The 25796-nt window shown below is 39.9% G+C and overlaps 1 protein-coding gene across 1 annotated transcript in view; it reads left to right on the top strand.

The window, feature by feature from the left end:
- Positions 1 to 419: 419 nt before the first annotated feature.
- LOC145405022 (uncharacterized) overlaps positions 420 to 25796 on the top strand; it is a 105017-nt gene continuing 79640 nt past the window's right edge. The window contains 2 exon segments of the mRNA XM_080276522.1: positions 420 to 525; positions 586 to 712. Coding sequence (XP_080132648.1) covers positions 420 to 525; positions 586 to 712 — 233 coding nt within the window.

Raw genomic sequence — 25796 nt, 5'->3', positions numbered from 1 at the left:
AATAGCTCCTGTACTTGACATCACTAAAATGCAATCATTCACGTCTGTTTTGATGCATGTTTATTCACAACAATTGCCAATTGAGTCCTGCAGTGCTAGAGATACCTACAAAAAAATCATAATACTTTTGACCCATTTCTATCCTCCATTCCAAGTACCGGTGTCTTCCGACAAAGAAGTAGTACCTTTCTTTTTAATATACGAGTCAGATAATCGTCTGAGTGTATGACAAAAGTGCACAAAAGTGTGAAGTACAACCATTTTTAAATCTCTTTGTCCTGCGCGGATGTCGTGTGCCCCTGTTGGTGAGGCCGGGGTGAGGCCAGCTGATCACACCTTCAGCTGACTGTGGCCCAAGATGGTGGAGGTGGAGTAGTGCGTCCCAGGCCTCGATTCCCAGGGCTCTGTACCACGATGTTATGGACGTGCTCGGTGTGAGAGGCATAGAGGCGGTTGATATGGTCACTATGAGGGGCGAGGGTGTGGTAGGCGGCGGTGGCGGTGGCGGTGGTGGTGGTAGTAGTAGTAGTGTCGGTGGCAGTGTTGGTAATGGTGGAAGTGGTGGTAGTGGATCGGATAATGTAGCAGCCAACCTCCAGTGTCCCCAGGATTGTCACTCCAACGGCACCAACGGAGAGGCCCAGTGGAAGGTGTTGTCGCAGGATTCCGCAAAGATGAACAAAATTCGGGAGATCGTGGAGAACTCGGCAAGGTAACGTTGATATCCAGCCGTCTAGTTTACCTTTCCAACAATATTTCTCCTTTTTTTTCCCCCCCCGTGTATAATTATGTGACATATCCCTAACCTGTTCTACAATAGCTATCCGGTTATTCCTGTTTCTTATCATCCTCATTTATCCCCTTCTCCCTCCTCCCTCCCTCTCCTCCTCACCCCTTCCCTCCTCCCCCACCTCCCCTCCCCCTCCCTCCCCTTCTCTTGTATGTGGATTTCAAGGCCAAATAAATCTACGGGAATTACAACCCATGTGACATTTGGTTATCGCATTATTTAGTTTGATAAGTTTGTTAATAAATGACATATCTACTTTGACCTCGCCCTTAATGTAGTCCAACCATTTTATCTACTGTAGAAAATTATGCAGTAGATTTTCAGTAGCTTAGAGTAGCTATTACGTAATCAAAATTGTGTTGCTTTGCCCTTTCACATATACAGGGGAGGGTTACATAAATCTGACCACTGGATATTTGATTTTTTGAAAGAATAAATTATGGTGGTTACTGTACTCCAAAGGCCTTAATGCTTCTAGTTTTTTTTTTTTTTTTTTTGAGGGGGGTGCTGTCATTAAACCTTATTATACAGCGTTTGCACTTGAACTTTTAACTTTTTTATTTTTTTGTGAGTTCCAGCTTCAAGTAATGGTGTATATAAACGAATTGTACAAGGATGCTTATGAACTGATTGTTTACGTAACCTTTGTGTAATGAAACTGGATGGGTTATTCTCCAACTCAACTGACGTAACGGGTATTGATTAAATTATTGATTACTACCAAAGGCTTGTGGTGTGAAAGATAATTGACGGTTATAATTATCTTGTTATTTATCAGACCGTTGAAATATAGGATGGAGGGATTGTTCATTATAAATACAAGTAGTTTGATATACTCTTACGTAATTGATTCTTGTTTTAATTTCAGCTCAGTGTACGGTGGACGTTAATTGCCAGTTTGAAATATTTTAGGCCTCGCGGAATCGAGGTTTAAATTAATGGCATTGTCGGAAAATTGAAGAGTTTATATTTGACAATATTTCTTAATTAGATTGATGGGTTGTATTACTGTGTGAGAGTCGGTTTTAATTTTGTTTTTCGTAATTATTAGAACAACTTTTGTATAGTTACCGGTATATTTAGTTCTTTTTACATTAATTGAGCTGTATTCCTCTTCCACCGTACTTCACGTCGCTCAGTGGCAAAGACTGACTGACTTGGATCGTAGAATTTCTGTGACCCCATATTCAAATGAAGTTATTACATCTCAGCTTTCAAGAGAGAGAGAGAGAGAGAGAGAGAGAAATTTTAGGTCGTCAAAGTGAAAATAGTAGTTTCTTGAGAGAGAGGTTTTAGGTCAGTTTTAAATAGTACTTAGTAAAATGAGGTCAGACGCGTCCACTACGATGAGGTACGTTAAGTTTAAATCTTGCTGGATCCCAACGATTTTCTATTTAGGCAAGGCATCGTATTGAAGAATCTCCCGGCCTGTAGGCTATTCTCGTGGGGTAAGGAGGCTCGCTAGCACCTCTTCCTTAGCGATTTATTTTTTGGATATGGCTTGGTAATGCCCTTGTGTACGTTGTCTGTGTAGAGTATGGCGATGTTTGAAGGATTTATATTATACAGAATAGGACAGGTGTAATAAGCAAAATAAATCGCTTAGGGAAAGGTGTTCGGGAACCTCCTTAACCCAGTTTTAATAAAAAAGGTAACATTATTATTTGACCTGTTTAATGCAGATGTAGATTTGATACTTTTGGCTGAAGGTATGTGCAATGAGCTTTTTATTTTATTTTGTTTATTTATTTATTTTTTTGCCGTTCAGATTATCGCCATTCAGTAGGTGTTGTATTGTGCCTTTTGCTGGTAACCTTGGCAACGGTGACGCCTTAATTACAGTATTCCAGCCATCTCGGCACGATTTCTTCATCTCAAGGAGGACCGTTATGACTAAGGGGTTAAAAAAAAAAAAAAAAGGAAAGCCATTAACCACGAAGCTCCACCGTGATTACTTCTACTTCCTTCTCTTCCTCCTCCTCCTCTTTTTTTCTTCTTTAGTTACTACAACGGTTTTAGTGAGCGTCGTGGGTGAAATAATCAATAAGCCTTGTGATCAGGCCTGGGAATTATAAACTCTCTCTCTCTCTCTCTCTCTCTCTCTCTCTCTCTCTCTCTCTCTCTCATAGCCTGTTGATTGTGAAAAGCGCATCATCGTAGTGAAAGGTTTCAAGATGGCGACACATGTCAAGTCAGGATGCTTGTGGATAGCGTTAATTTATTTATTTATTTACGGGTATTTATTTATGAGAAGTTGTTAGCCTTTATTTGTTATTTTGACATGCTAATTTCGGCTTATATAACGCAGCGGGAATAAATAAATTGTTCGCTGGAATTGAATATACTGCACTGTGTTGGGATCATTGAAGGGTTGGTGATAGTGATACTCCCGCATTCTTGTCTGTCACGGAGCTTACCTAACACCTCCTCCATAGCGATTCATTTTCCAAACTACCCATTACTATCTCTCACCATTGGAGGGTTGATGATAGTGACACTCCCGCCCTCTTGTCGGTCACGGAGCCTACCTAGCACCTCTTCCTTAGCGATTTATTTTCCAAACTACCCATTAGAAACCTCTCTCTCTCTCTCTCTCTCTCTCTCTCTCTCTCTTGGGGGCGCGGTAGCACAGTGGTAGCGCGCTGGACTTGTGATCGGGGGATTGCAAGTTCGAGCCTTACCCGGGCTGCCGTGCCGGGAGGGATAGCTCCCTCCTATAACCCTAGCGGGGCTATGTAGTCCAATACAGGGCTTAGCTCGGGGGAACTCCATTTCTCTCTCTCTCTCTTTGCTTGTTTTGTTTTTAATGTCGATATACATTGCATGAACAACACAAAGGAATGGTGTAACGGAGCAGAATCAGAAATAAACTGATAAGGAAGAGGTGTTAGGAAGAAGGAAGTGTTAGTAAGCTTCCTATCTGAACAAAAAATATCTTAGGACCGTGATGCACAAACGGACTTACGATCGATTTCTTGGCGTAACTTAATGGGTTTTACAGGAAGAGCAATATCAGGGAAGATTTTTTGTACTCCTCTCCTTGATCTTCCTGCAGAAAGTAGTCATAACCTGTAGTATTTCTCGTCAAGGAGGATTTATGACGTAAGAGCAGGAGGCGGAGGAATATTTATGACGTAAGAGCAGGATATGGAGGAAGATTTATGACGTAAGAGCAGGAGATGGAGGAAGATTTATGACGTAAGAGCAGGAGATGGAGGAAGATTTATGACGTAAGAGCAGGAGGCGGAGGAAGATTTATGACGTAAGAGCAGGAGGCGGAGGAAGATTTATGACGTAAGAGCAAGAGATGGAGGAAGATTCGACAGCCTCCTTGTTTGTATTCTCGTGGGTTAAGGAGGCTCCCTAACACCTCTTCCTTAGCGATTTATTCTTAGATATGAGTGGTTGATAATTATCCCCTTGAGCGTTAGGTGTGCAGAGCGAGGCGGTATTAGAAGAATTTACATAACAGGAGGAGTGAGGTGTAATAAGGAAAGTAAATCGCTTAGGAAGAGGTGTTAGGGAGCTTCCTTAACCAGTGAGAATACGAGGACAGTCAGGTGTAATAAGGAAAGTAATTCGCTGAGGAGGAGGTGTTAGGGAGCTTCCGTAACCAAGGAGAATACGAGGACAGTAAGGTGTAGGCTAATAAGGAAAGTAAATCGCTAAGGAAGAGGTGTTAGGGAGCTTCCAAACCCGAATGACGAGAGGGAATGGATCGTGTGTCTGTGTGTATCTCGGTTCAGATTCCCTTGACGTGGATGAATAAAATCGTCTGGCCATAGCTTGAAATACTAGAGTTGTCCCGAACGCGAGACGGTTAATAGATGGGGTTGTGCGGAATATACGATATGCAACGTGTTGATGTCGAGCTCTTGATTCTGAAGAGGTGACGAAGTTTATTTACCCTATTTATTTATTTATTTATTTATTTTCCTTTTCCTGTGCGTTGTTTTTCATTTTTATTTTTTATTTTTTTTGGAGTTTACAGTTGAGGGTAGTGCTGGATTTTTTTTTTTTTTTTTTTTTTTTTTTTAGTATGGAGATATTTTTTTTTTTTTTTTTTTTTTTTTTTTTTTTAGGGTGGTGGAGAGATATTGTTTGTTTTTTCTATTTTTTTTTTTCATTTTCTTGTTTTCCTTTACAAATGAGGGAATGGTGGCGATAAGTACTTTTTTTTTTTTTTTTTCTTGTTTCGCTTACATGAGGGAAGTGGTGTATAGATCCTTTTTTCCCCTTTCTTTTTTTCGCTTACAAATGAGGGTAGTGGTGGTGACTTGCGGCTTCTCGTACGGTCTCTGTTAATAATTTCCTTACACTTGTGCCCGTGGTCGAGGTTAATGGGAATTCGTACCCCTGTTTTTTTTTTTTTTTTTTTTTTTTTTTGCTATTCGGTGCCATTATTATTATTATTATTATTATTATTATTGTTATTATTACCGGTATTATTATTACCGGTATTATTATTATTATTATTACCGGTATTATTATTATTATATTATTATTATTACCGGTATTATTATTATTATTATTATTATTATTATTATTATTATTTTTGTTGCTGTCTCCGGACGATTTTATTCATTGGAAAAGATCCGAGGTCATGGAGGGGATAATGAAGGCTGTATCCAACCCCTCCAGTTCGAGATTTTTCCCTCCCTTGCTGAGAAAAATCGTCGGAAGGCAAGAAGGACAGTATACACGTTAATTTCGGCCTCGTGTACCCCCCCTGTTCAAAAAATTTTCTGCAATGATAAAATCGCCTGGAGAGAGGAAGACGGTGAAATGCGTCAGTCAAGGAATATGAAAATGTGCCAGTAAAGAACTTTATTAAATGCGTCAGTAAAGAAGTATATTTAATGAGTCAGTGAATAATAATACGAAATGCGTCAGTAAAGAAGTATATATGCGTCAATAAAGGAATAAATGCATCAATAAAGACATACAAAAAGCGTCAGTTAATATAATAAATGTGTAAATGAAGTATAATAAATGTGTTAATAAAGAAGTACATTAAAGGCATCAGTTAAGCACTCTAATGAATGCGTCAGTAAAGAAATATAAATCCGCCAGTAAAGAAATACCGGTACTGTATATTAGATGCATCAGAGTTATATAATAAAGAAATCAAATAAATGCCTGAGTAAAGAAATATAAACATGTTGGGGCTGAAGTGATAAATAATTGTGTTACACTTGTGCTCTGAGTACGAATTGGTGAGGGTAAGGTTTGTACCCACTGGAGAAGTGTTGAGTCACCCCCGGCACTACTGGCTGGCGTTTCTTTGCCCTACTCCTCCGTCATCTTATCGTCGTCTTTTTCTTCTTCTCAGTCTTCTTCTTCTTCGTCTCCTCCTCCTCCTCCATCTTCATTTTCTCCTTCTTGTTCTTCGTCGTCGTCTTCGTCATCTTCGTCGTCATCTTCGTCATCTTCGTCGTCATCTTCTTCGTTGTCGTCGTCTTCCTCTTCTTTTAGTTCATTCTTGTTGCTTCTGGACCCCCCCCTCCTTTTTTTTTTTTTTCCAGCTTAGGATTGACCTGTGGAACTGAAGGGGTTGGATAAACTTCATTAACTCTTTCAGTACATTTTTCTTCCTCCTTGTGGAATAAGATGATGCGGAGAGGAAGAGTGGACTTTTAACCTACGTACTATAAGTGAAGGGAGAGATTTTAAAAGGGTGCTGTTGTGAGGTTTTTATATGATTTGGAGACTGAAGTAACATTAGACCACGACAGTGCATAAATTACCACAAAAATAGACTTTAGGATTTTTTGCTGCTTTTAATTATTCATTTTTAGGTACGGTAGGGTATGTAGGGTGAAAGATAATGGATAGAGACGCTCCCCAGCACCTCTTCTGTAGCGATTTATTTAGATGTCTAGTTAATATTTTTTTGTATGTTATTTATGCAGCGTATGGCGATATTGGAAGGATTTACATGACAGTATGACAGTAAGGTGTAATAAAATAAATCGCTTAGAAAAGGTTGTTAAGGAGCTTCCCCAACAGACAAGAATGCGGGCCAGCGTGTGCGTAGACTACATATGATAATCTTCACATCACCTATACCCATTTTACTCAGATTTGGTGAAAATTATCGTCTCTCCATTTTGAAAGCTGAGCTGTAACAGTAGACTAATATATGCTTACGATGCTAGTCACGAAGAAGTGCTGTGGGAATCTAGGGCCGTAGTATTTTCTTTTTCTGTCACTGAACTATATACATGAAAAAAGCTGTACAAGGGCGAAAATCAAGGCCAAGTTAACGTGAACATCCTATAGGCATAAAGTTGTCATTTGTTTATCTTATCAGTTTTAACAAGAGCCTAACAGTAGTGAAGATTTGTGATGCCCCGCTTAAAGAACTGCAATGGAAAGGATGATAAGAGTCGTAGTATCATCTCTTTCTGCCACTGAGCTACGTGAGACAAGCTGCAACAGGACGAAAATGTGTACCAGGTTAGAGTGAACGAACTGTGGGTGAATTGTGTGAGTTGTGAGATAGGTTACGTAGATATTAACATTTGTAAGCATTAGGGAGTGTGTGTGTATGAGGAGATAAAGTGGTGTTTGTGTAGAGGGTCCAGTGCGACAAGTGGAGGCGAGTGGGAGAGACAGATGAGAGGGACGCAGGTTCTTGAATTCTTTACCGTATTTTCTCTAACTTTTCGGGATAAGCAGAACCCATCACTTCTTGTCCAGTCTCTCTAAAGTTGGGTTCTGTGTAGCACGAAATGTTAGTGGACAAAGAATCCAAACTAACCTATGTCTCTCCCTCATCCATCATGTATTTGTGTACTTTGGAGAATTCGGTGCCTGTGAGTGGATTGATAAAGTGTGTGCATTTTGAGATGGTTTGTGTGGGTGTAGATATGGTTTGTGGACTGAGTGGAGATACACATGAAAGTGGGGGGGGTGTACATTCAGAGATAAATTTGTGTACATTTGAGATACAGGTGCTTGAGATGGGCCGTTGCTGATGCTTTTGTTTGTGGTGATGTTCTTGTTTGTGATGGTGCTTTTGTTTGTGATGTTTTGTTTGTGGTGATGCTTTTGTTTGTGGTGATGTTTTTTGTTTGTGATTATGCTTTTGTTTGTGGTTTGTTTTCGATGTTTTTTGTAAGTGTGTCAACCTCGTATCTTCGAGTGTGGAAAGTCAATGGAGGTTATTTTAATGCCTCTCTCTCCCTCTCTCTCTCTCTCTCTCTCTCTCTCTCTCTCTCTCTCGTCCATAAGGCTGTACAGTACCTAACCCTACCCCCCTCATTTCAAAATTTTCCCCCAAGCTGAGGAAAACCGTCTGGGAATAGCACAAATTTAAATGTACAAGAAATTATATACAGGAGAGAGAGAGAGAGAGAGAGAGAGAGAGAGAGAGAGAGAGAGAGAGGCTTCATGTACTTCGTTTCTCCCTCCTGAAGTCTCCCATCAGCTGCACAAAATCGTCTGAAGGCAGCAAGAACAAACATAAATACGTGTCAGTATTGTTAATTGATACTGTACAGTAGTCTACTTTGAGGTGTTGGGTGGGTGCAAGTTTTTTCCAGCACTAAGGCCGACCGTACCTGTGTGTGTGTGTGTGTGTGTGGGGCGGGGTATGTGTGTGTGTGTGTGTGTGTGTGTGTGTGTGTGTGTGTGTGTGAGGCGGGGTTACTTCAGTTACCCTTTACACGCAGCTCACAAAAAGAAAACGAGAATAGTAAACAAAAGAAAAAATTACTTGTTTGATGCCCCCTGCTAACCTTTTGAATACGGTGATGCATTTATTATTATTATTATTATTATTATTATTATTATTATTATGCAGCCTTTAGACGATTTTATTCAGCTTTAGAAGGACTGGATCTGATTCTAAGGGATTGATAACCGTCTTCAATGACCTCTACACAACGATGACTGTACATACGGTTAAATTACATTCTGAGAGAGAGCAGTTTGGTACAGTGTGTTGCAAGCGTGTCCCAGAATTAATCCATTGCACAATATTAGTTTACAAGGCGTCCAGAAAGCCTGTTGTGGGAGACGGGGTGTGTGGTGGTGTGGGTGGGTGGGTGTGAGAGAGAGAGAGATGGGTGTAGTAAAGCTAGGTTAACATTTGTAAGATTTAAACAAGGCATATTACGGAAGGGATTAGGGCAGACTCTTGAAGGGAAAGCAGTTTTGTTGACCCGTGTACCCTAGGTGATTTGAGGTCAGAGGGGAGAGGAGAGGAGAGGGGGGAGGAGAGAAGAGAGGAGAGGGGGAGAAGAGTGGAGAGGGGGAGAGAAGAGTAACCTTGTCCTTTTTCCTGCAGCTTTCTGCCTCACCTTCATTAACACTTTCAATTTCAGCACATGTACATACGGTGCAAGAGAAGTAGTGTGTGTGTGTGTGTGTGTGTTTTGTAATAGGCTACATTGGTACAGTACACATAGGTTAGCAGTCATCATCTTGCACAATTATATCGTATGTACAGTAATTTTGTAGTCACCATCGTTAATTAATTTACCGTAGTCTACAGTGATACGCATTTTACAGTGATGACAGTGACTAGCGTAGCCCACTATGTAACTGTAATCTAAAGCACATGGCTACAGTGACAGCACAGTACCATAGCCTATCTCACTTCACTATACTGTACCGTGAGCCTCTTATTATTGTACCTGCGCTAAGTTAACAGGTAATTTTGAAACATTGAGCCAATTATTATTATTATTATTATTATTATTATTATTATTGGTGGTGGTGTTGCTATTATTAGTAGTAGTATTAGTATTATAACCTGCATTATTTTTGTTATTAATTACCGGTATTATTATTATCGTCATTGTTATTATCACTTTTTATTATTATTATTATTATTATTATTATTATAGCAGTGCAGCTGTTTTAAAATCAGTCTTGATCCCAGTGTCACACTACTACAAAAAGGAGAAGTGTACCCACAATGCATTTAACATGGATTTAGTACGTCTGTAATTCTCCCGTTAATATATTTCATGTTTCTTTTTACTTACGTCATTCTTTTAAATATGAGCGTTTCTATAATTTTCTTTCTTTGCCTGTTTAACACATCTGGCACATCTATAATTCTCCCTTTAATACCCGGTATATTTGACGTTCCTGTATACTTTCATCATTCTTTAAATATATCACCGTTTCTATAATTCATTCTATAATCTATTTACCCTGATAAAGAAATAAGTATAATTGTATAAGTGTATCTATAGTATATACTCCTATAATTCTCACTTTAAAATATCACCAATTTTTCCTTTTAAAATAGCACCGTTTATATAATTGTCTTTAATTTATATCCTTTGATAAGATATGAGTATCAGTGTTGCACCTGGGCAGTATGTTTTCCTACCTAATGCAACGTTTATGACCAATTAGCCTACGGTACGTTGGTGAAGACTACAACTTTATTTCCCGCGATAATAAAGTACCGCCAAGTTTGCACCACTTTATTTCCCGCGATTATAAAGTACCGCCAAGTTTGCACCACTTTATTTCCCGCGATAATAAAGTACCGCCAAGTTTGCACCACTTTATTTCCCGCGATTATAAAGTACCGCCAAGTTTGCACCACTTTATTTCCCGCGATAATAAAGTACCGCCAAGTTTGCACCACTTTATTTCCCGCGATTATGAAGTACCGCCAAGTTTGCACCACTTTATTTCCCGCGATTATAAAGTACCGCCAAGTTTGCACCACTTTATTTCCCGCGATAATAAAGTACCGCCAAGTTTGCACCACTTTATTTCCCGCGATTATAAAGTACCGCCAAGTTTGCTAAAATGCTAAATCTCGCGCAGGCGTTTCGTGAACTGAACACAATATTTTTCGGGGAGGAGAGCTTTCCGGGGGTCAGGAGAGAGAGAGAGAATGTATTAAAGAGAAGGGGGTGGAAAGAAGAAATATAAAGATGTAATAAATGAGAGAGAGAGAGAGAGAGAGAGAGAGAGAGAGAGAGAGAGAGAGGGTGGAAAGAATATAAAGGAGACAATTCAATGAGAGAGAGAGAGAGAGAGAGAGGATGAAAGAAAATATGAAGAATATAAATGAGAGAGAGAGAGGAAAGGAGGGTAGTGACATTATTAATCAGACTGTGTGGGATTGTAAACAAGATCCGATTATATAAAAACTCGTGTGAAGATAATGAAGATAGGAAATGATAAGCAAAAATAATTCAGAATTCTTGTGTAGGGAGGAAAGAATGAACTCAAATTATATATCAAAACTTGGAAAAAGAAAGAAAGAAAGAAAGAAAGCAGAATCATTTTAAAACGCGTATGGCCAGTGAATCGTTAGCGTAATAAATTTGAAAACATTTGAAGGTAGAACACGATTAGCACGAATATTATAAATTTGACGTGAAACGGAATGATATATTGGCTGTTATATGACTCACTTGAAGCTCATGAAGATAGGAGATAATTAGCATAAATATTTCAAACTCATGTGAAGATATGATTAGCCTAGTTATATTCAAAGGTCGTGAAGTTACGTAACGGTTAACGGAAATTTCAAAAATCGTGCGGAAATTGGACATAGGTTACCGGGTACCGTTATTCATTAAAAACTTATGTGAAGATAGGACATTATTTGGCAGCATTTTCATTTGATTATAACGCAGTCAGTACTTAAATTCCGAGTTAGTTCATTGTTTTCGCTTTTTTCAGGAATGTAAAAAATTGGGGGATTGAAAAAATACGACTTCTTCTCAAGTGTATATATACGGTATGTTAAGGAAATTATTGAAAATTTTAACATTCATTTCCATGCAGCCCCTCCCCCCAAAAAAATAAAATAAAATAAATAAAGTCCCACTATACGTACTCCTTGAGGGTTCTAGTTTACCAGTGACACCCATGGTATTTTAGCATAAATAAGGGGGAAAGCTTTCAAGGTGTCAGTAGTTAAGGCGGAGAAAAAAAGAAACTGCTCTAACTTCACACTTAATGTCTGTGGTATGTCCCTGCTGTCACGTGCCTGCAGTTCACTCACACTGGCTTCTCATACTTATATATATTTTTACACTGGAGATGAAGGCAGGTGTTGGCAGGCCCTGAACACCCCCTCAGACTGTGTGGGTACGCTGTGTGCAGGCTTTGTGGACGGGACTGGGGGGTTGTGGAGAAACTGTGAATTGTGGTTTTATCGAAGGTGTGAGTGAGAGGTTTTGGGCTGATGCATTTCGGCCACTGGAAATGTGTTGAGTTTGCCCGCCTGTACAGACGTGAATGTGTGTCTTGGTGTGTGTGTGTGTGTGTGTGTGTGTGTGTGTGTGTGTGTGTGTGTGTGTGTGTGTGTGTGTGTAATGGTAGTGGAAGTACTATGTAGCTGCTCACTTTCTCAAATACCAATCAGTCTCCAACATCCAAGCTTCACCTTACAGGCACACCTTTGACATGTAGCTGCATAATTGTTTGCCAGCTAGTAAAAAAGGAAGTATATCCCTTGTCAGTTCCAAAAAAAGCCAGACCCTCTCTTGTCAGTTCCCTATCCTCGTAACCTTCACACCTCGTTAGCCTACTCATCCACTCACTATATTCGTTTTGTAATCGTCCAGCGGTAGGCTAACTAGAATAAACTAACACGTCATCATCTTTAAACGCTGTCGACGCTGATCATGTGACCAAACAAACGCGTTAAACGAAAGAGCTAACAGAAATCCAATCTTCAAACGCGGACATCAAACAGAAAACGGGGGAGTGGACATTTTTCCTTCAGTGTGCGCCCGTAAATCTGTGTGTGTGTGTGTGTGTGTGTGTGTGTGTGTGTGTGTGTGTGTGTGTGTGTGTGTGTGCTACGTATATTGGGCAATTGATGGTCCTTAGCATGCCAAGTGTTAAGAAATGAGGAGCCTGACCTGTACATATATTGCACCAGAATTTTTTGCCATGTCAGGGGAAACTTATATATATTTTTTTACTTATTTATTTTTACTTTAGGTACAGACACTTATGATTCGTTTGATATCTCTTAGCGGTGATTTTTTTTTTTTTTTTTTTACGTTAATCGTGGTATGCGTGTGATATAGTTGATGCGTCAGTTTTAGTGCGTTTGTTTGTTTGATGTTTACTGAATTGAGAGGATAGTTTATCATAGCTACTGGTGCGCCTCGAAAATAATTTAAATAAATTAATAAATTAAAATAACTGGAAATTTGAAATGATGTCTTTACAGTTCGGATCTTGAATTTGGCTCCTTTTATTTTTTCATAGAACAGTCTTGCGAAATAATGGCCTTTGGTTTTTTCTTCCTTGCATTAAAAAAATAACTACATACAGAGAAAATTTCCACGTACCGTACAATAGATGCGAAATTTAATGGGCACCAGTTTTGAAAGGACTGGGTTACCTCCATTCGTCCCAACAGACTACGAGTTCGTCAGCGTCATGCGGTATCGGTAATTGACAGCGCAAAAGTGAGGCGTAATGGTGTAATTCATTTTTATTATCATTATTATTATTATTATTATTACGGTATTATTGTCTTCATCATTATTGTCATTATTATTATCAGCAGCAGCAGCAGAATTATGAAGGTATTATTATTATTATTATTATTATTATTATTATTATTATTATCATCATCATCATCATCATCATCATCATCATCATCATCATCATCCCTACCTTTTTTCACACCTAAGGATGGAGTGAGGGTTGATGAAATTAGTTGAGAGAGAGAGAGAGAGAGAGAGAGAGAGAGAGAGAGAGAGAGCAATAATAGACAGTAGTGGGAAAAGGAAATGCCCTCATCTTTCACTGACACACTCATTGCCCTAAGAATTTGAGTGTGTGTGAGAGAGAGAGGGGGGGGATAGGGGGGGAATAGAATGTGGTAGCCAAAATGAGGGAGGGAGAAAGAGAGAAATGTGAGAGAAATTATGTGATAGTGAGAAATGTGTGTGTGTGTGTGTGTGTGTGTGTGTGTGTGTGTGTGTGTGCTAAAGAGAGAGAGGGAGGGGGACTGGTGGTGAGAAAGACTGAGATGAAAGAGGAAGATTGTAAGAGATACATTAGGCGACAAGGAAGACTGAGAGTGAGAATAAATTAAAGAGAGAGGAAGATAAAAGGGAGCGAAAGATAGCAGAGGGAGAGAAAGATGAGAGAGGGAGAGAGAGAAAGATAAAGGAGGAGGATAGAGAGAGATGAAAGAGGGGAAGCGAAAGATAAAAGAAAGAGAGAGATAAAGGAGAAGAATTTATTTGAGAAAGATGGAAGAAAAGCAGCAAGATTTAAGACGAGATTTAAGATTATAAACAGGTGGAAATTAACGTAGAAAATATGAAGGAAAAAAGAAAAGAGTATGTAAGAATGATAAGAGAGGAAGTAAACCAGAAATTCGGAGACATTGATAATAAATGTCAAGATAAGATAAAGGAAGTATTGGAGGGGAAGAGGAACAGAGAGAATGAGGATAATGAAGACAGGAATTTGAGGAATGTGGGTTGTTTTTATAAGTGAGAAAGAGAGAAGTATGGAGAGGATTTAAAGTGGGAGAGGAAGGGAAAGATTGATGGGAATTTAGCTGAGAGAGAGAGAGGTACAAAGGAGAAAAATATAAAGAGGAGTAAAGAAAGAAGAAATATAAAAATAGAAAAACAGATGAGAGAGAAGAAAGAATGAAAGAGAGAGAGAGAGAGAGAGAGAGAGAGAGAGAGGTACAAACGAGAGAATTACTTAAAGAGAAGGATTAAAGGAAGAAGAAACAGAAAAATAGATGAGAGAGAGAGAGAAGAAAGAATGAAAGGGAGGCAGAGAGAATTAAGAGACGACCCTTTAAATGAGAAATGCCGAGTAATATATGTAGAACGTATTAAAGATGAAGAGTAATAAGGAGAAGAAAATGAAGAACGTTTTTTCCAAGATAATAAATTGGCGGCTAAATAGAAGAAAAAGACGAAATATTACAAAGAATTAGCAGGGAACGTTTTAAATGAGCACTGAGGAGAAATTTTGAAAGAGTATGTTGGGGGAGAGAGAGAGAGAGGATAAAGCGGTGACATGATAAAAGATAAAAAATAAAAGCGGTGATATGCTTGTTAATGAGGCAGAGAAAGAAAACAGGAAAATAAGAGATGGGAAGAATTTGGAAAGGGGACTTGAGAGGAAGAAATATAGAGAAACAGACGAAGATGAATTGAAGATGGGAGAGATGAAGGAAAATGTCTTGAGAAAATACACCTTGAAAATGATAGAGAAGGGAAGATGGGGTAAAGGAAAACGAAGAAGGCAAGAATTTAGAAGAGGGGGAGTTGAGGAGGAATATATAGATTAAGTTAAAGCAAGAGGTAAAGATAAATACCTTGAGAAAATAAATGAGAAAGGTAAAAAAGAAAGAAGGGAAGGTGGAAACGAAGAATTAAGAGGTTGTTCTACATGCAAGACACCTGGTGAGATATATGTTCAGATTTTATTAAAGAGGAGGAAGAGGAAAGAGGACAGGGAGATAAAGAGGAGGGTTTATGCGAGGAAAAGAATGATGGTAATATTTAAGAAGGGAAAGGAGTGAGAAGACGGAAGACGGGATGAAAGTTAATGAGCTAAGGTAGAAGGCATGGCAGGTGCAGTGGAGTAGAGGATGGATAGGGAGGAAGTGGAATGGAGGAGGGAGGAAGAATGTAAGAGAGAGAGAGAGAGGGGTGCAGAAGAGCGTAGAGGTGATGAATAGGGAGGAAGCGGAAAGGGGGATAAGCGGAAGAAGGAAGAAAGTAGAGAGGGAGAAAAAAACAGAGAGGAGAAAGACAATATCAGTATTAGAACTACCATATGCATTAAATTCATTTATTTTTTTATTTTTTTATTACATGATAACCTCAACGATTTTATTTAGCAACCTCTTCAGCACTATATAAAAAAAATAATCTTAGGTCCCTGCCCTTCTTTGACGTGCGTATTTATCTTATTTTATGTATTTTATAGTTAATTTTAGAGAACTTTTTTTTTTTTCATTCTACCTGCCTCCAGACGATTTAGGACAGACCTCTCGTAGTGAAGGTGTTAATGAAGGCTGTTTCTAACCCCTCTAGTTCCCAAAGCCTCTCGGTTAGCTGAATAAAATCGTCCTGAGTGATGTGTGAGTCAGTAAAATCCAAGGACCAGATAGCAGAGATTATGTGGATATGACATGGGACAGGGCGACATGGAGGCGATTTGTTTGTGGCCACCCCGTACGGGATTTGGGAGTTTGGCGATAATTAGATTGGTAGCACTATGATTTCAAGGTGTAGGGAGGACACGACAGAGGATAAATGGAAGAAGGGAAGGAATAATGAATTTACGCCAAACCATACAATTGGCTTGGCACTAAGGCTGGCGTTGAAGTGGGTTTGGCGATGAAGTGGTGTTGGCGATGAAGCGACTTGGCGTTAATGCACAGGGAGGAAGGATTAGTGTCGATGGGAGATCCTTCACTATTCATAAAACCAAATATCTAACCTGAGGAGTAGAGGGAAAATAAAGGCCGGAAGGAAAAAGAAAGTATCAAGAAGAGAGGAGGACAGTAAAGGAGAGAAAGAGATCAGAGACAAAAAGACCGCTCGGAGTATAGGAAAAATAAAACCAGGAAAGAAGGAGAAAATATCAAAAAGAGAGTTGGGTCAGGAGAGAGGAGGACAGTAAAGAGAGAGAGAGAGAGATTGGAGACAAAAAGGGCACTTGGGTATTTTTCTGGAGAGGGCTTGTGTAGTGCTTGAGGGAATGTATTAAAGTTGGATGTTTGGGTGGGGAAGGCTTAATTAGGTAAAGGTATAATGACCTTGTTAAGTGTGGTGTTGGGGGTGGTTAGGGTTGGCAGGTGTGTGTGTGTGTGTGAGAGAGAGAGAGTCAGTCCCACTTTTTCGAATATTTCCGTGACTTGGAGGCAGCAAGAATGATAAAAAATGTACCGTACTCGGGGTGACACACACACACACACACACACACACACACACACACACACACACACACACACACACACACACACACACACACGCAGATAAGTATTCCATGATAGATAAGTATTCCAAGGTTGGTACATCGTAGTGGTGGAGATGGGCTTACAGATTTGTGTGTGTGTGTGTGTGTGTGTGTGTGTGTGTGTGTGTGTGTGTGAATAATGCAGTGAGGACTTCCAGTAGGTGTTGGTGTGGGACAACAGATGAATGACTGTATGTTCGTTAGATATTGTGTTTGTTGGATACTGTTGTCTGTTAGATATTATTGTGTTTCTTAGATATTATTGTGTTTACTTAGATATTACTGTTGGAAATTATTGTTTGTTTGATACTTGTTTGTTAGTTTGTTTGTTAGATATTATTGTGCTTGTTGAATATTATCGTGTTTGTTAGGTATCTCTTTTTTATGCGTTCTCTTGAAGACCCCGAGGACTTTCCTAACTTCTTCCCATCTCCAGACGATATTAGTCAGCTTAGGAGAGATTTAAGGAGCAGGAGGGTTAGTTACAGCCTTCATTACCCCATCTAAGACTAATATAAGTTTGGCATCGTCGTAGTGAAAATGTTAAGTATTATAAAGTTGACTTGGAAATATGAACCACTTAACTGAATTACTTGGGTCGCCTTAAGGAAGATAATATCACTTGTCGGAAGCTGCAAGGAAGTAGGGAAGACGTCTGAGGTTTTAAGTTCCCTAACATCTTTTCCTAAGCGATTTTTTTCTGCTTATTGCACCTTGCTGTCCTGTTATGTAAATCCCTCAGACATCGCCATACTCTATAAATAACGTATAAAAGGCCGTTAACTTGACATCCAAAATTAAATCGCTAAGGAAGAGGTGTTAGCATGGTTGGCAATAAAGAAAAAAAAAAAACTGAAAATGCTCAACCCACCTGGGTTTTTTCAAAGTGTACCATAAAACAAATATAATAATGTTTATACGGCACCTAATTATGGACAGCCCAATTGAATAATAATTTTTACACAATGAGACCTTTACACAATGAGTTGAATGAGGAGAATGATCATGTTTTGACGTTTGTGTGTTGCCCCTGGACTGCCTGCTACACTGTAAAACATGTTTCAACATGAGGGCACACCCTATGAGTTGACGGAGTGATCAGTGCACATTACACAGTGGTAGGATAAGGACTCATTTCCTTTGCTGCTACAACACAATAGTGGGAGACGGACTCATTTCCTTTGCTGCTGCAACTTTCTTTGGTAATTTTACGCTTACATTTCCCATTCTTCTTATATACACATCATCTTAACAAAAATAATAGCCAGGGGGTAACAAATGTAAGTCTATCAAATAGACTTATATTAAAAAAGTAGCAATGTTTATAATAAATTTCACGATGATTGAGATTTGCAAACAATATGAGACAACCTAACATGGCATAGGCCTAATTTAAGTACTGATTATATATATAACAAATTTACCCTAATCCATACTAATCAAATGCCATATCTATCAAAAACAAAGTAATCCCAAAAGGTTACAAAATTTATTAATGCTGGATATAAGGTTAACGTTCACCAGATAACTTAGGCTTTGCTTGTATAAGTTTCGTTGATACTGGCTCATATTACACTGAAAAAAAAAATAATAATAATAAATAAAGTGGGTAAATTAGTTTTTTTTTTTTTTTTTTTTCAAGTGGGTTCTATTGAAAACTCCAAGTGGACAAAACTGGGTCACTCACTCTGGTGCCAACCCTGGGTGTTAGGGAGCGTCCTTCGAACATCGCCATACTCTCTATAAATAACGTGCTACACAATCATGGCATCCAGAAATAACTCGCTAAGGAAGAGGTGTTAGGCAGCATCCTTCGAACATCGTCATACTCTCTATAAATAACGTGCAAAAGGATATTAACATGGCATCCAGAAACAAATCGCAAAGGAAGAGGTGTTAGGGAGCATCCTTCGAACATCGCCATACTCTGCATAAATAACGTGCAAAAAGATATTAACATGACATCCAGAAATAACTCGCTAAGGAAGAGGTGTTAGGGCGCTTCCTTCGAGCATCGCCATACTCTCTATAAATAACGTATAAAACGATATTAGCATGACGTCCAGAAATAAATCGCTAAGGAAGAGGTGTTAGGGAGCTGCCTTTCCCGACGAGGATTAAAGAAGCTGCAGTATCGTTATCAGTGTAGTGAAGATAACGATAGGACGAGAGAGGATTCGGGTGTGGCGTGATGGTGGGTTTGATAACGTTATTGCGGACCGATAGACGTTGGCGACTGGAAGAATATATGGACGTGCGTATTGCGGATGACGAAGCGGGATGCGGCGGACAGCTTCCGTATTTTCCGTATTGCGACTGAACTTGCGTATTGCGGTTGACGACTCGCGTATTTTCCGTATTGCGACTGAACGTGCATATTGCGGTTGACGACTTGCGTATTTTCTGTATTGCGACTGAACTTGCGTATTGCGGATGACTTGCGTAGCTATTTTCCGTATTGCGACCGAGCTTGCGTATTGCGGATGACGACTTGCGTATTTTCCGTATTGCGACCGAGCTTGCGTATTGCGGATGACGACGTGCGTATTTTCCGTATTGCGGATGACGACTTGCGTATTTGTCTGTCTTGGTATCTAAGTTTGGATGATTTTACGCAGCACTACACCGTCAGTCGTACAGGTAGAGGGACGTATTACTTAGAGAAGGAAGAGAAAAGGTAAGGAGTTAATGAAGAAAAGTTTAAGGAAGTTTGATAGTCTTCCATGTAGTCTTCCTCAGCAGACGGTTCCGGTGGTAGCCAGGATAAACCACAAGAGGGATGGTGTTGCGCTACGTATTGCATTCATGAAAAAAAGAAAGAAAAAGAAACATTGGACTAGTTTCCCCTAAATATAAATACGGAAATAAGATCTTTCTTTCAGGTGGCGTCTTCTTCCTTTCTCTTCCCGTGTTTTCCTCTTCTCTCGTCAACAAATGCTAATATGGTGCCGCCACCCCGTTTTGGCGGGAAAGGAGGTGGCGTGATGTGTGTGTGTGTGTGTGTGTGTGTGTGTGTGTGTGTGTGTGTGTGTGGATGTGTATGTGTATGTATGAGTGTGTACTGTATATGTGTGTGCGAATTTGTGTGTGTGTGTTTGTGTGTGTGGATTAGTATGCGGTGAGTGGCTTGCTGAGAGGGATGGCTTGGATAACTGTCCTTGTGGCTTGGCCGAGAGAGAGAGAGAGAGAGTTGCTGTATCACTTTGTCTATTTTCTTTTTGTTTTCTTTCTCCCCCCCCCCTCCCATCCCACCTTCAAACCTCCTCCTCCCTCTATCCAGTCCTCACTCCTCTTTTCTATCCTTTCTTTCCCTCATTCCATTATCTCCTCCCCATCCCTCTCCCTTCATCTCCCCCTCCCTGTCTCTTCTTTATCTCCCTTCTCCCCCAACCCGCCGTCATCTTCCTCCTCGTCCTCAATTTCCATCTCCATTCCTTCCCACTTTCTCCCCCTCCCCCTTCCACTATCTCCCCCATTCCCTCTGTCTGTCTCCGTCAGCCTTCATTCACACCATACGCCACGAACAACAACAGTAACAGCGGCTAAACTAAGCACGCGATACTCTCATACACCCATCACCTCCCCACGGAAATAGAAATGAAGGTGTCTGGCCCAGGTGTGTGTGTGTGTGTCTGTGTAATTTATAGCAACGGACTCAAAGCGTATTTTGTGTTCCTTTGGCTGTTATTAATGGTGGAACTACTTAGGGGTTACCATTCTCTCTCTCTCTCTCTCTCTCTCTCTCTCTCTCTCTCTCTCTCTCTCTCTCTCAAGTAGCCCCCCTGATAATTGTGTTGATATTAACATTATAGTGTTTACTCAATCACCAAACTGTGTATTTAAGTTATTATAAGGGATGGCGGTATGTGTATGGTGTTTATTTGAATGTTTATGGTTTTACTGGTGGATGATGTTTATGAAGTCACTGGTGATGTTTATGCCAGTATTGAGTGATGATAATGGTATTCCTATTTGATGTTTAAGGTATATAAAGTTTGTGTAGGATTATATGATGTTTATATGAAGTTTGTGTTGGACTATACTGTATATAGCTAATGTGTATAGTGACAATGTTTATGATGCTGGTATAATGCTTGATGTTTACAGTGTTTATGATGCTGGTATATTGATGTTTACAGTGTTTATGATGCTGGTATATTGATGTTTACAGTGTTTATGATGCTGGTATATTGATGTTTACAAGTGTTTATGGTGCTGGTATATTGATGTTTACAGTGTTTATGATGCTGGTATATTGATGTTTACAGTGTTTATGATGCTGGTATATTGATGTTTACAGTGTTTATGATGCTGGTATATTGATGTTTACAGTGTTTATGGTGCTGGTATATTGATGTTTACAGTGTTTATGATGCTGGTATATTGATGTTTACAGTGTTTATGATGCTGGTATATTGATGTTTACAGTGTTTATGATGCTGGTACAGTGCTAGGTGTCCCCATTGTGAGGCTGTGGTTATTAATGTTGTTGTGGCCGTATTTAGGGACCGTGCTGTCGACCGCAATAAGTAACAGTAATATATGAGGCCCTGACACACACACACACACACACACACACACACACACACACACACACACTTTATCTCACGTCAGTATCTAACCCCTCCATTTGTAAAAGTTGAAGCAAATCGCCTGTAGCTGGAACGAAAAAGAAGTTAAAAGAATGTCATCGTTGTGAGGGTTGATTTTTAGTTGTAAATTTGCCTCTCTCTCTCTCTCTCTCTCTCTCTCTCTCTCTCTCTCTCTCTCTCTCATAATAATAATAATAATAACTAATAATAATAATACCCGGTAATAATAATCACAGTTGTCGCGGTAGTCAAGACCAATGTGTTGTATTGAGCCTGCGTAGAATAATAAGCGTGCTCGCTGTTGTTGATCAGCCCAGTCCCATCAACCGCAGGCAAGCAATCGCCCCAGTAGGGCACTCCCTTGCGTTGAACTGGTTCCCTTGTGACTGACAGCGCTTCGCGACGCGGGGAAAATTGTGGTTTGGTTCCTGGATGAACGCTGCATTTGCGGCGCCCCAGCCAGTTAGCAGGGTCACCATAGCAGGCTCCACGACACCCCGTTATTTGGTTAGATGGTTACCACCCAGCGTTGTAATGGTTTCATGGGTTAGGCTACAGGAAACCATCCAAAATGGAAAGAAGAGTGATGAAGTGTGACAGGAGGAAGGGGAGAAATAGGTAGAGGTCAAACAGTGATAACGGTGAAGGAATAAGTAGGCAACACTTTATCTAGTGAATGGATGGTAGGCTCCACCACTTACCACTAGCGTGCTCGTAATGAAGGGATAAAAAGTACAGTATTTTGTGTGTTAATATTCGACCTTGAGTTTATCTGCAGCTTCCTGACGATAATCCAGCCGTGCCTTGCAGTGGTTTTGGGACGCACCCCGTTTTCTGTGTGAAGTGCGTTGTAGGGGGGTCTGGGGTGTATTTGTATTGTAGGAACTGGTCGTTTTGCTCTGTTATTATTATTATTATTATTATTATTATTAGTTTAGAGAGTGTTCGTAGTTGTGGTAGTGCTAATCGTGGTAATGTTTGTGGAGGTTGTAGCAGTGGTGGTGATGTTGGTAGTAATGTTGGTAGTAGTGGTACGAATGGTGGTAATGTTGGTACTAATGGTGATAATGTTGGTAGTACTGATGGTAATGTTGGTAGTAGTGGTAATAATGGTGGTAATGTTGGTAATACTGATGGTAATGTTGGTAATACTGATGATAATGTTGGTAATTTTGGTAGTAATGTTGATAGCAGTGGTAATAATGTTGGTAGCAGTGGTAGTAACGTTGGTAGCAGTGACGGTGTTAGCTCTGGCTGTGGTAATGTTTAGAGGGAAATGGTGGTAGGTGTCAGATGGTAGTTGGCAGCAAAGGCTATTTTGGTGTTGGTAGTACCCAGTGGTTGAGTTGGTAGCTGCAGAGGTGGGATTATACTTTATGGAGGGTTTTTTTGTCTCTTTCATCTTTCCTTCCTCCTCTTCCTCCTCCTCAGCAGCAGTAGTAGTAGTAGTAGTAGTGATGATTGTATGAGGAGATAGGAATGGTAGTAATGCTAACAATAGTAGTGGTAGTGTAAAGAATAGTTGAAAGTAGCAGTAATAAGGCTAGTATGAGTGTGATGACGGTAGTGTGAGGAAGAAGTGTGATGCAGTGAGGCTAGTATGAGAGTAATAATGCTGCTAGAGTGAGGAGTGTAAGTATGATGCATTAAGGCTAGTATGAGTTAGTAATAATGCTGCTAGAGTGAGGAGTGTAGGTATGATGCAGTAACGCTAGTATGAGTCTGTGGTGGTGGTAGTGTGATGCAGGAGGGCTAGTGTGAGTTGGTGGTAGTGTGAGGAGGGAGTGTGATGCAGTAGGCTAATAAGGACAGCTAGTGTGACGTGACCAGCACCCCCCTCCCCCCCTTACCACTTTAGCTCTAATTACAACTACTACATCACACTTAACACCACCTTCACTCACTCTGCCACTCACACCCTTACTTTCACACTGTTGGGGGAGTTAGTGTGAGGGTGATGATATGGAGGAGGATGGTGGGTAGGCCTACTTAGTTTTCTTCACATCTTCTAATTCTTCTTCGTTTCTTTCTGTTATTCCTATTATTATTATTATTATTATTGTTATTATTATTATTATCATCATCATCAATCATCATCACCATCCTCCTCCTCCTCCTCCTCCTCCTCATCATCATCATCATCATCATCATCATCACCACCATCCTCCCCCTCCTTCTCCTCCTCATCATCATCACCATCCTCCCCCTCCTTCTCCTCCTCATCATCATCAGCATTATCATCATCATCATCACCACCATCCTCCTCCTCCTCCTCCTCCTCCTCATCATCATCATCATCATCATCATCATCACCACCATCCTCCTCCTCCTCCTCCTCCTCCTCATCATCATCATCATCATCTCATCATCATCATCATCATCATCATCATCATCATCATCATCATCACCACCATCCTCCTCCTCCTCCTCCTCCTCCTCCTCCTCCTCCTCATCATCATCATCATCATCATCATCACCACCATCCGCCTCCTCTTCCTCCTCCTCATCATCATCATCATCACCACCACCATCCTCCTCCTCCTCCTCATCATCATCATCATCATCACCATCATCATCATCAGTAGTAGTAGTAACAGTAGTAGTAGTAGTAGTAGTAGTAACATATCCTGCTTGACACACCCTTTTTTTTGTATTTAAAGTTAACATTATTTTTCTCGCCAATATTTTGCCTACGTGTTAAAAAGAATTATTTTTATGAGTTGTTTTTCACGCCTCGTTTAATATTCAGACTTAGCCTACACACCTGTTTATCTTTTATTTATTTATTTATTTATTTTTATTTTTGTGTGATGTTCCTTGTCCGTGAAGTTATGATTTAGTGGTAGGAAGTTATTTATGATTCTCTCTCTCTCTCTCTCTCTCTCTCTCTCTCTCAAAATAGGCAAAGTGGGTGCGTTGTAATTATTCATTGTCTGAGTTCACACACACACGCACACACACACACACACACACACACACACACACACACACACACACACACACACACTAGTAAGTACTCTTTTTTTCTCTCTTTTCTCTGTTTTCCTTTTAATTTTTGTTGTCCTTTCTCTTTATTTCTCCTTATTGCTTTTTCAGTCCTCTTCCTTTCTTTAATTTCCTCCTTCTCCTGTCTTGTCTCTCTCTCTCTCTCTCTCTCTCTCTCTCTCCCCCATTATCCAATTACTTAAACACCCACCTCTAATTGCTCTGTGGTAGTTAAGGGGTCGTTAGAGGCACGCTAGTTGTGAAAGGGGGTAATTTTAGTGGAAGAACAGAAGAACAGGGGATAACAGTAAGGAAGCTCCCTAACACCCTTTTCTAAGCGATTTAGTTTGTTTATTACACCGTACTCTCCTCTTCCGTCATACATAAATCCTTCCCATATCACCATACGCTACACAAATAATGTTCAGAGGGATATTACCGTAACTACACATATCCAAAAATAAATCGCTAAGGGAGAGGTGTTAGGGAGCCTCCTTAACGTACGAGATCAGAAGAAAATCGTCTCAAGACGGCAAGATTGATAAGGGAGGTCATGGGAGGGAAGAGGTTAAAAGTTCTTAGCTTTGTTACCATGCATATATCTTTTTAAAATTAGATTAGTGATACTATACTCCTTTCACTCCAACTTGGCCTAATATGACCCTCTCCATCGTAAATTTTGGTGCTATACTCCTCTCACTCCAACTTGACCTAATATGACCCTCTCTCCATCTTGAATTCTTTTGCTATACTCCTTTCACTCCAACTTGGCCCAAAAATGACCCTCTCTTCATCGTGAACTTTGACCTCTAACAGAAGATTAACGCTAGAATATGGTGCTGGTCTGTGAAGGTGATTGGAGGTGGGTGGTTGTTAGGGAGGGCAATTGCGTGACCTGTGTGGTTTGTAGGTAATGATGACTACTGGTGGGCTTCAATTATAACTACATATACCGTAATTAAAGTGCTATGATTTTGAGGGACACAGAGTAGTTAAGTAGTAGGTAGTAGTAGTAGTTAGTAGTGGGAAGTAGGTAACACATAAGGAGTAGTAGTAAGTAGAAGTTTAGTAATAGTAGTAGTAGTAGTAGTAGTAATTAGAAGTTTGTAGTAGTAGTATAGATATATGGTACGGTAATTAGGGACGCAAATTATGTGGGCCGTGTTAATGAATACCACTTAAAGGTTATTTAATTGCTACTTACTTTTACTCTAATTAAAGTGATGGAGAGTAATTAGCAGAGTTGATGTATGGAAGTGTGTGTGTGTGTGTGTGTGTGTGTGTGTGTGTGTGTGTGTGTATGTGTGTGTGTGTGTGTGTGTGTGTGTGTGTGTGTGTTAGCTGCTTGAGATGCGTTTTATCTTTGTGTATTTTCTTGTTTAATTCTCCTTCGTCTCTTATAATATACACCTTTTCTTCCTGTCTTTCCTGTAAAACATTATCATATTTCGGTATATCTTCCTCTGTGTTTTTATTCA

Source organism: Coenobita brevimanus, chromosome 65 (genome assembly GCF_032717465.1).
Source record: "Coenobita brevimanus isolate Jiangsu-jjx chromosome 65, ASM3271746v2, whole genome shotgun sequence".
Classification (NCBI taxonomy): Eukaryota; Metazoa; Arthropoda; class Malacostraca; order Decapoda; family Coenobitidae; genus Coenobita; species Coenobita brevimanus.
Note: the sequence above shows the minus strand (reverse complement) of the source record. Positions and strands in the feature narration are given on the sequence as shown.